This window comes from Magnolia sinica, chromosome 12 (genome assembly GCF_029962835.1).
Source record: "Magnolia sinica isolate HGM2019 chromosome 12, MsV1, whole genome shotgun sequence".
NCBI lineage: Eukaryota > Viridiplantae > Streptophyta > Magnoliopsida > Magnoliales > Magnoliaceae > Magnolia > Magnolia sinica.
This window is the reverse complement of record NC_080584.1, coordinates 47,542,438-47,553,153: the sequence shown is the minus strand read 5'-3', so window position 1 is coordinate 47,553,153 and position 10,716 is coordinate 47,542,438. Positions and strand designations below refer to the sequence as shown.

At 38.9% G+C, this 10,716-nt stretch overlaps 1 protein-coding gene across 1 annotated transcript; it reads right to left on the bottom strand.

Annotated features, from left to right (window-relative positions):
- Nucleotides 1–3,869: 3,869 nt before the first annotated feature.
- Nucleotides 3,870–10,115, bottom strand: LOC131221321 ((RS)-norcoclaurine 6-O-methyltransferase-like). Its single transcript, XM_058216537.1, has 2 exons — nt 9,362–10,115; nt 3,870–4,297 (listed from the first exon to the last, which is right to left on the bottom strand). Exons 1-2 carry the CDS (start codon nt 10,091–10,093, stop codon nt 4,007–4,009), a joined length of 1,023 nt encoding a protein of 340 aa, XP_058072520.1. The 5' UTR covers nt 10,094–10,115; the 3' UTR covers nt 3,870–4,006.
- Nucleotides 10,116–10,716: the final 601 nt, after the last annotated feature.

Genomic DNA, 10,716 nt, shown 5'->3' with positions numbered 1-10,716 from the left:
AGTGTCTACAGATGCTTATCTTTGACAAAAGTTGGAATACAACCGAATGCCAAAGTGAGCGGACACCCCACCTCTGGATTAGATGGGGACACGATCTAGTCTTTTTCTTCCTAGGGTGTTGTAATTGAGAAGCTTGCTTGGTTAAAAGTTTAACTTAGACACATCTCATGAGAGTTGGAAAAAACGTTGCAATTTATCCATGCGCATTTTGCTGCTTTACGGAGCATCAAATTGCAACCCTTAAACCCTTGCTTGAAGTTTAATTAAGTTAGAATCTTGGTAATTAACGATGAATTGCCGATGAATTAGGGTTTGAAGCATTTCCTCCAAATTCTCTATGCCGACGTTGCACTGGAGCCAAGAATATTCGATTCTAAAGTGAGATTTATCCTTCAAGCTTTCTTGTGATATTTTTTTATTATCTTGCAATAGTATCAACATTTGATAATCATGCTATAACCCTTGTAATATATCTCCCATGCGTTAAATCTTAAATGAATTACTAGAATTCATAACATGCTTATTTCCCTATTAAAATTCATGACATGTTTCGAATTCTATATATGCTCACATAACATGTTTAGCCTAATTCTTAGGTTAGATCACACACACACATTCCCTACCATGCTCAAATATGCTTGAATCCGTCATTTACCTCATAGGATTTACATGGACATGTAATTTGATATGCTTTAGCGTAATTCACTCATATTGCATGTTATGATGTTTGGAATCACAAATCCAAACAAATGGAACCTACTTGTGATTTCCACTGGGGTTATGGGTGATTGTGGATTGACTTAGGTGCATGGGCTGCCCTGTTTGTATATATATATATATATATATATATATATATATATATATATATGAAAATGTGCATTGATATATTAGTTGTCTCGTATTTGGATCAAATGGAATTTGGATGTGGGCTTACCATCTTGGTGTATTATTGTGCCTTGACGGCTTTGTTTGGACGAAATCCCATTAGCACCTTGTTGGCTTTATTGGGAGAAACCTATTATTGAATTTATATCTTGGGATGGTAAGGCTTTCTTGTTGGATTAAGGTTGGCCTCTAGTTGAGATAGATTTTGGATAAATGGGTTGTTTATGAATTAGATTAATCATTCATCCATTGCATGTAGGTGTTATCAGATGCTTGACTGACTATTTGAAAGGCTAATGTACTGTTCAAATGACCCTTTTGAGCTGAGTCAATTGTTTGAAAGACCTTGTCTCTTTTTACGAGAATGAGTTTATTGTTTGAAAGACCCATTCTATTTACATTAAATAGGTTGGCTGTTTGAAACTTCCATTCTTGGTCCGACTGGATATGCATCCCCAAAGCGAAGAACATGTGCATGCACACCCATGCATTTAAATAAGATGCATTATTGACTATGACTATTTTGGTGTGCATTTTATGAAATTATACCTGATTAATATGTCACTGTGTAATCTTGGGAGGATTTATCAATAAATTGGCTACTCATATTTCAAATTAAAAAAAATCGTAAAATGAATGCAAGTAGATGGAGCACGGTGATACATCGCTAGGTTAGAGCTGGATTGAGGAGAGTTGGGCGATTATGGTGGGAGGCCATAGTGGGCCAAGCTTGGTAGCTCGAGCCATTAGTTTCTTTTTGTGGCTTTCCCTTAATATTAATACATTTCATCTTTGAGTTATTTATGTTCTGTGTTTATCCCTATGGGCACCCCTTTGGACTTGTACATTTTATTTGGCTGATTGCCCATTCACTCTATGGTTTTAGTTATCTATGCTTATCTTTTGATATCCGTTGAATTTGATATATGTGTTACTTTGATTTATTTTCCATAACAGATAAATGTTAATCTGACTAAGTACCCATGTGGGAGATTTTTTCCACGAGCAGCATTCCTAAGTGACTCTTGGGTTTTGTGTACCTTGAGCTTCGAACTCAAGCGCCCAGTGTCAGTGTCGGTGTCAATGGACCCTAACCTCATTCGGTTAACATCCCATAATTCGGGAACTGAGTCACTGTACTCGAGTGTCATATTTTTGGGGTGTTACGTTAGTTCACTTAACATGTGTTTATGATGCTAGAAATTAATTTAATTAACATATGCTTATGATGATAAAAATCAGTCCACTTAACATTTGTTTACTATGCTCAAATTAGTCCACTTAACATATATTTATAATGTTAGAAATTAGTCCAATTAACATGTGCTTATGATTATAGAAATCAATTCACTCAACATTTATTTATGATGCTAGATATTAGTCCACTGGTTCGGGCCTTTAGGGTTAGGGTTTAGGATTGGGGTTCCTAGGGTTTAGGTCTTTAGGCTTAGGTTTTGATTAACCATCCATTGGTTTAAACTCAATAAACTTATTGGCCTGGGGTGGGGTGTCTAATTGGGGTAGGTCTTGGCTGGGATTTTGAACTGTTTCAGGCCGACCTTATTTAAAATTTTAATTTTTCAGGCCCGAACCCGGTCCACTAACACCCATAAGCACATATGATTTCATCTTAGTAATTTTCTGTTGAAATGTCGTGTTCTTGAATTTTCATTTACTTAGGTTTTTCTTTCTGCGAAATATTTGGTTGGGATGAGATGTATTCTTAAGGATCTTGATACTTCAACTATAAAATGTCAGCAATATTCTTTTACTGTTCATCAAATGAAATCGCCTATCTTTTCGATTGCATTTGGGTGCATGGTTTGGATTCAATTGCATTAATTAATTTGTAAAAATGACCAAATTGTAATTACTTGAGCGTTCTCATCGTTAGACCCTTTACTTTGCATTTAGGGCTTGTTTGATTTTCCAATTACAACCATAAAAGATTGTAAATGAGTCATGTTTATTTACTTTTGTAATGTGGTTGTCATCTTACATGCATTCAATTGTAATGATGATTTTGTTACATTGTTTGTTCCCCTTATAAATCACCCAAAAAATGACAGTTTTGTAAAATAGAAGTGTAATGACTACATTTTCTTTTCCCTCATTTCACAAGTGTTTTTTACTCCTAATGTACGAGCCATAATTTCTTATTAAACAAACACTTGTAAAAGGAGCTTTCAGAATTTAAGTATATTTTAATTGCACTATATTTTATTTGATTTGAATACGAAAAAATAGTAAATTATAGTAATTTTAGATTATATAAAGTATGTTTATTAGGTGTACGGAGGATTATAGTGATTTTAAATAATATAAATTATGTTTATTAAGTTTACAGGCATAGCCAAAGCCCAAAGGTTCCAAATTCACTAGAAGTTGGCTTTATTTATTTATTTATTTATATACCCAAACAAAATTCTACAGCTCTGGGACATCGAAAGTCAAAAATTTCAGCCCGGAATGAAGGCTTCCAGCTGTCAAATAATGAACCGAGAATGACATCTTCTAACTGTTGAATTTGTCCCTCACCGACAAACATAATCGGCAGCACCCTCCAAGCTGTCAAAAAATAAATGGCGACGTTATCGACGATTTTGAACTATCAAGTTTTTCTTCCCTACTCTGCCGGACCCACGAAAACTATAAGGCGGTTTTGAGTTGCCGAATTTTGTTTTCAACCTTAAAATTTTCGACGGTCATTTTCATCGCCCATGTCTGTCAAATCACCAACAATTCGACCGTTCTAAGTTGTTAAATTTTGACTTTTTCATGTAGTGCACTGTCTTAATCATACACATTAATCACATATATGCCCTCGTCAAACAGTGAGGACAACCTATTGGATGGCGGGATGTTGCAACAAAATGACAAGATGGAAATGAGATGGAAAATTAGTTGCCCACCCAATTGGACATGACACCTCTTTTAGATATCATAAAACACATGAAAAGTTTGTACACATGCAATGCATGAGATTTGGAGAATTTTCCTTCATTTTATTTCAAGCTGAAAACATGGCTCAAAGATCCATAACATCTTTTTCAGAACTTAAGGCAAAACACCATCAAAGTATCTATCACAAGAAAAGATCAAGAGTGAAAATTTTGCCTAACTAAGGAAAAACTTCAATAATCGATTCGATAGCGACAATTGGCGTTATCTTGTACCGGCTGTAACCAGCAGTTTCGATGAGCTTTCGCCATTCCTCCTCGCTCCTTTCCTTTCCTCCGACGGTGATGAGCATGTCCATTTCCATGCCTAACCGTGCACCCGTGAACTCGTAGGTGGACTGGACGTCCATGACAATGTCGACGATGACCAACTTCCCATTTTCGGGTATTGCTTCTTTGCATTTCTTCAGAATCTTGATGCAGTCTTCATCATCCCAGTCATGAAGGACAGACTGCAATGTGTAAAAGAAACACAATTAGATTCATGGTTACAAAGGGTTGCAGGAGGTGTATTGCAACCGTTGGATCTTTGATTAAATGGTTTTGGTGTATGCCCACCAGATTAACAAATGGTGGGCTCCACATATGCTATCAGATTGAGAACTTGTTATGTTCGCTTTACAAGGAAGCTTCGGTGTATATATGTACATGGCTAGGCATCAAAAGAAACAGATTTCAAAAGGATAGAGTTTTTGGGTTCTTGATCTAAAAAACTGTATGGCTGCACGCAGGGGGCGCGGCTTTGGTGGATCCCTGACTGTGGGGTCCACCTTGATGTATGTACCTTACATTCATGCCGTCCATTTATTTCGAAAGCACATTTTAGAGTATCATCCTAAAAATGACCTAGATTGAAATCTCAGGTGAACCATAGCACAGGAATAACGTGGTAACTAGTCATTAAAAACTTCTCGTGGGCCACAAAAGTTTTGGGGGAAGCTGATACTTACATCCAAGTCTTTTTGATCTTATCAACAGGTTAAGACGGCAAATTAACATTCCGGGGATTTTTTAATGGTGGGTATTCAATCACCACTGTTTCTATGGTGTGGTCCACCTAAAATTTGGATCTGCTTCATTTTTAGGATCATGCCTTAAAATGAGCTTTCAAAATGGGATGTAAGGCGCATATGATAAGCTGCACCCCCGGGATCCACCCACCTTGGTGAATCCCTGGATCCACTGAAGCCGCGCTCCACATTGAGACGATATCCTGACAGATCAGCAGGTGGGCCCTACTTTTGGAATGGCCATAGTTTTAACGGGTGTGGATTGAGTACTGCCCTCGCTAGGACGTAGCTGGAAACGGACGGTCATGCTAAGGGTTCTGTGGGACCATCATGATCTATATCTTTTATTCACACCGTCCATCTATTTTGAAAGATAATTTTAAGCCACGAGACTAAAAAGGAAGCAGATTGAAGGTTCAAGTGGATCACACCACATGAAGTAGTCGGGATTTAAACCCTATCATTGAAAACTTATTAAGGGCATAAAAGTTTTGGATCAAAGCTGATATTTATGTTTTCCCTTCATAAAGGTTCATGTAACCATATGAACATGTTGGAATATGGCAAATGAACATTACATTGGAATTATGATGTTTTAAATGGCAGAAGTACAATCCCCACTGCTTCATGTGGTGTAGCTCACTCGCCTTCGATCTGCCTAATTTTTGAGCTCATGCCCAAAAATAATCGGTCAAAATATATGGGTCGCGTGGATAAAACATATATATTGTTATAAGCCCCGTACAGGCCCTGATATGACCGTCCATCTCTATCTCCATATTGGTGGGAGTAGTACCCAGTCCACCCAATTTTAACTCACATCGGGTTGATGATGTTAACCATTGATTAACCAGGATGAAGCTGAGTGCATGTGACTCATCCATGTCGACTTGGAGTTGGCCGGTTCCAATCTAGTTAGAAAAATAACCCCCTGACTTCACCAAGTCCCGACTCGACTTAATAACGAAGGACTCACTCTGAGTTGACTCGTGGCCCAGTTATAAAATCATAGTTCGAAAATCCAAAAGCTTGACTTGATTCGATGTTCAGCTGATTCAGGTTTCCTCAATGACACAACCAACTCGACTAGATATTCATTTATTATAAATTGAAAATATTACAAATATTAGTAAATATTTAAAAATGTTAAATATAGCATAAGAAGTACGTGTAGTATAAAGCAATTGCAGCTGGATATACCTCACTAGTTAAGAGTGCTACTTCTGCTGGCTGAGATTACGTGTTGGAATATCACTCTCATTTTGTTATTTTAATAAAACAACACCTGAGTCACAGCAACTCTCATTGAATCAACTCAATAAGACTTCCCGAGTCACGACTGAATCAGTCGCAGCACTCAGTTTCTCAGCGAAACAGTTCAAAATCTAGCTAAGTTGACTGGGCCAGGTGTAAGGTGGAGTCACAGCTGTTAGCTATCAGATAGGTGAGCTACAAATAGACACTAATAAAAGGCTAAAAATAAAATAAAAAAAAAAATTAAAAACAAAAAACCAATTAACGAGTCAGAAATATAAAGAACAAGGAGGCGAAAGCCTTTACCGAAGAAAAGAAAAAGGAGAAGAAACGCATAGAACGTTCTCTTCAATTTTCTAATGAAAAGACAAAGGAGAAGAAAAGTACTGTCTATTCTTTTCAATTTTTTAATGAAGGTGTGTGCCTCAGCCTCGCTCAAGATGTGTGGCCCTTTTTTTTTTTTCCTATTAGCTTGTTAGTACATGTTGGAAATTGGATGGTTGGAAAACTATTTAAATTATATAAAATTAAAATAAGAAAGTTAAAAAACTTATCAATTTGTATAAGTTGAGGTGTGACGTGAGTCACTCGGCTTGAAATCGAATTTGCTCCCCTTGGACAGCGTCCCAAGTACAACAGGTTTCCAGAGCAATCGACCTCCAGGGTACAACGACTATGACCCAGTTCCAGCGGTGCACTCACTGTACACGGGCTCAAACCACTTGTAGTCTTAACCCGAACTAGAAAATACTTGAACACATTTTTTAAGAGGAAACCTGATTTTCTAATCCATTTAAAAACTTAAAATCAGAAGTCTATTTATAAACTTTGTGAAGACACCCTTTCACAAAGGGTTGTGACTATTGGGTTTAAACCCAAGTGGTGCGACCCTTAGGCTTCAAAAGACACAACTTTTCAAAACAAAATTTGAAAGGATATAATCTTTCAGTGAAAAGACACATCCGTAGGATATTTTGAAATACTATATTATTTTAAAATAACTTAAAATACAACAGTACACAACACTATCAGTTACACTTCACTGTTATCCACCCCTACCAAGACCTCAATGTTGAAACAGAGTTATCTTTCACTCAGTCTACCACTTGAGATATGGATCAGGTGTTGTGTGGCCCTTACCATAGAGCCTATGTTGATGTATGTATTGTATATCATTGCTGTCTATATCATTGTTGTGTGGCACTTACCATAGAGCTATCTTTCAGGTGTTGTTATCTTTTTCCATGGCCCACTAAAGTTTTGGACCAAGGTAAAAGTTGGGCCGTCAGAGTTTCATGGGGTGCTGCATCGCGTGGACTGTTCAGATTTTGGACTTACATCACATATGATGAGTTCTAAAAAAGTTCACACGAGTTCCATATGAACTGGTGTGCAGTTGAGCATTTTGATATATATATATATATATACACACACACATTACTGAAATATTACGTTAGGCCTTAGAAACTTTTAATGGTGGAGTGTTCCACCACCACTGTTTCTCATGGTATGGTCCACCGGAGATTTGGATGTGCTTCATTTTCTCGCTCATGCCATAAAATGATCGGGCAAAATGGATGGCCTGGGTGGATATATAATACACACATCAAGGTGGGTCCCACTGTAAGGACCGGTGTGTTTTCGGTGAGGCCGGGGCGCACCTAATCCGCTCCCATCATCATGATCAAGGTGTAAAGCAACCTGTAAAACTTTTTTTAAGGCAAGAAAGATTCTTTATCATAAGCGAGAAGGCCTAGAATTACAATAAGGAGAGGAGACAAAGAAGGTCTTCTCGAGGACAATAAGAAAGAACAAAGCAGGCCTAGAATTACAATAAGGAGAGGAGTCAAAGAACGTCTTATCGAGGACAATAAGAAAGAACAAAGCAGGCCTAGAATTACAATAAGGAGAGGAGACAAAGAAGGTCATAAGGAGAGGAGACAAAGAAGGTCTTATCGAGGACAATAAGAAAGAACAAAGCAGGCCTAGAATTACAATAAGGAGAGGAGACAAAGAAGGTCTTATCGAGGACAAAAGAAAGAACAAAGCAGCCGCCTGGTTTGTCCAGCTGAATTATCACTGTTCCTGGAGAATGTTCAGGAGGGGAGCAGATTAGGTGCAGCACGGACTGTGGGGCCACCTTGATATATGTATTGTATATCCACACCGTGCATCCGTTTTAAAATCTCATTCTATGAGATAATAAAAAATATGAAGCATATCCAAATCTCAGGTGGACCACATCACAGGAAATAGAGGCGATTGACTAAAAAAAAAATAAAATTTGTGTGCTTCAAGTTTTGGATCAAGCTGATATTTGTTTTTCCATTCGTCTAGGTTTATATGACCTCATAAACAGGTTGGATGGAAATGAACATTACATTGGGCCAAGGTAGTTTTTAATGGTGGGCATTGAATCACCACTGTTTCCTGTGGTGTGGTCGATCTGAGAGTGGATCTGCAGCTTCATTTCTGGGTCGATTACCTAAAATGAGCCAGAAACCAGATTGACGGGGTGGATATACAATAGATACATCAAAGCGGGCCCCACGATCAGGACCGTACCGTGTTGGGTGATTCGAGGCACGCACCTAATCCTTTCCCATTCAGGATATTCGCGAGACGTGACCCAAATGGGCCCCACACAAATTCTAGAGGACTGATGACCTACCAACAAACCATTTCTCTTCTCCCAAAATACCAACTTTTCAGAAAATCAGTGCCATGAAATTATGGGCCCCACCGTGAAGATCACCGTCGAAAATCAGGTTTTACCATCACCAGGTGGGCTACGCTTGTATGTTGAATCAAACTGCCGATTGTTCATTGATTCCAATAGGGTGGCCCTCCTGATTTCAATCTCATGTGATCTTCATTCAATCAGGGGCCTACAGATTCAATGGTATTGATATCCTACACAAGTGGCTTGTTGTGGTACCTTACCTGCAGCTGATCATATTGTTAGCGAGAGAGGATATATGTAATGCCTGTTTGGCTACCACTTAAAAATAAGTTTATCCCATTTTAGTTAATTCAATAAGAATAACGCATTTTTAAGTGACACCCAAACAGACCATAAGGGTTACTTCGATCAATTTCTTTTTAACGCAAGTATGCACATGAACACACGTGCAGGCACACACATACATACGTGTAAACCCAACCAAATAGAGAGAGAGAGAGAGAGAGAGAGAGAGAGAGAGAGAGAGAGAGAGAGAGAGAGAGAGAGCGCTCTTCAGAGAGCGCTCATACCTTCATGAAGACAACATCTGTCTTCGGAATAGAAGCAAACATGTCGCCTTTAATGCGTTCGACCTCAGCACACTCCGGTGCGGTAGCTATAACATGAGGGAGATCGAAAACAGCACACTTAATATACGGAAAAGCCTTAGCGATCGCCCTTGCCGCCACGCCTGTGCTCCCACCAACATCTATAAGCGACCGCACGCCGTCGAGTATGCCACTGCTCTGGCAACCCCTCACGAGCGCAGCAGTCACCATGCTTGTATGGCTCGTCATGGCATCACTTAGCAGCTGGTTCGCTTTCTTGTCTTTTTCAAAGTAATCCCTATAGCTCACACCATGAAATTTCTCCCACGGCGTCGTCTTCCCTTCGACAGCAGCACTTAGGTAGTTCCATGCTCCCATTTCATAGTATTGTAGCAATGCGAACGACGCCAGGCTCTTGTCTTGGTCTTTCAGTAGGAGTTTCGAGGCTGGCGTTAGCGTGTACTTCTTCTCACCGTCGATGATGAGATTGAAAAGTTTCATGTGGACCAAGTACCGCATGATCCGATAGAAGTGGTCTATGTTAACGGTTGGGATTGGGAGAGCTGACGCTAGCTCTTGTAGGGTCATGGGCCCACCGTGCTTGTGGATGATATCTGCGATACCGAGATCGATTGCGCACTTGAGTGTTAGCGAGTCGGCAAAGCCATAGATGTGCTTCCACAATTGAGCTTGAGCTCCCCTCTCTTCTTCCATAGCTTGGTTTCTTTTTCTTTTTTTTTTTCTTTTTTTTTCGAAAATTTGAGGAATTTTAGAAAAGATGACCAAATAACAACCTAGGATGATAGGAGTCGTCTACGTTCATTTATTTATAGAGCGAGCAGGACTTTCAAGGAAAGGTGTTTGTGTGCAATGTTGTATTTGAATATTAACATACAACTTCTTTTTATTTTCTGCTAAATGTGGCATTTTGGTGGAAAATCCAATCCGTTAAAGATATGGATCATACAATGAAGATGAAGTGTGGAAAAAATTGGAAGAAATGATTTATTAGTTGGGCCATATAGGCATTTGAGTTGGATTATTAACTGTACGGTGATTTTGGTAGTTTAATTCATTTGATGAATGGACTGTCTTGATTTTCATGTTGGATAATTTTTATGATGGATTGCACGTTTTTAATGGCTAGGATGTTATAGATGTATTGGTGGGAAAGGGACGTACGTTGGAGTAACTATACAAGGTCGCCTGCGAACTTTTTTGTTTCTGCCGAGGTTTGCTAACTCCCGGAAAGCATTGGACCGGTGGGTCCAGGTCCACCTAGGACGACTAGAGAGTATGCGATTTCTCACACTTTTTCAAAATATCACGAGAAATTG

Coding starts and splice junctions, on each gene's coding strand:
- LOC131221321 (XM_058216537.1), bottom strand. CDS start 10,093: ATGGAAGAAGAGAGGGGAGCTCAAGCTCAATTGTGGAAGCACATCTAT. Junction 4,298..9,361: donor CAGATGTTGTCTTCATGAAG/GTATGAGCGCTC, acceptor TACACATTGCAG/TCTGTCCTTCATGACTGGGA.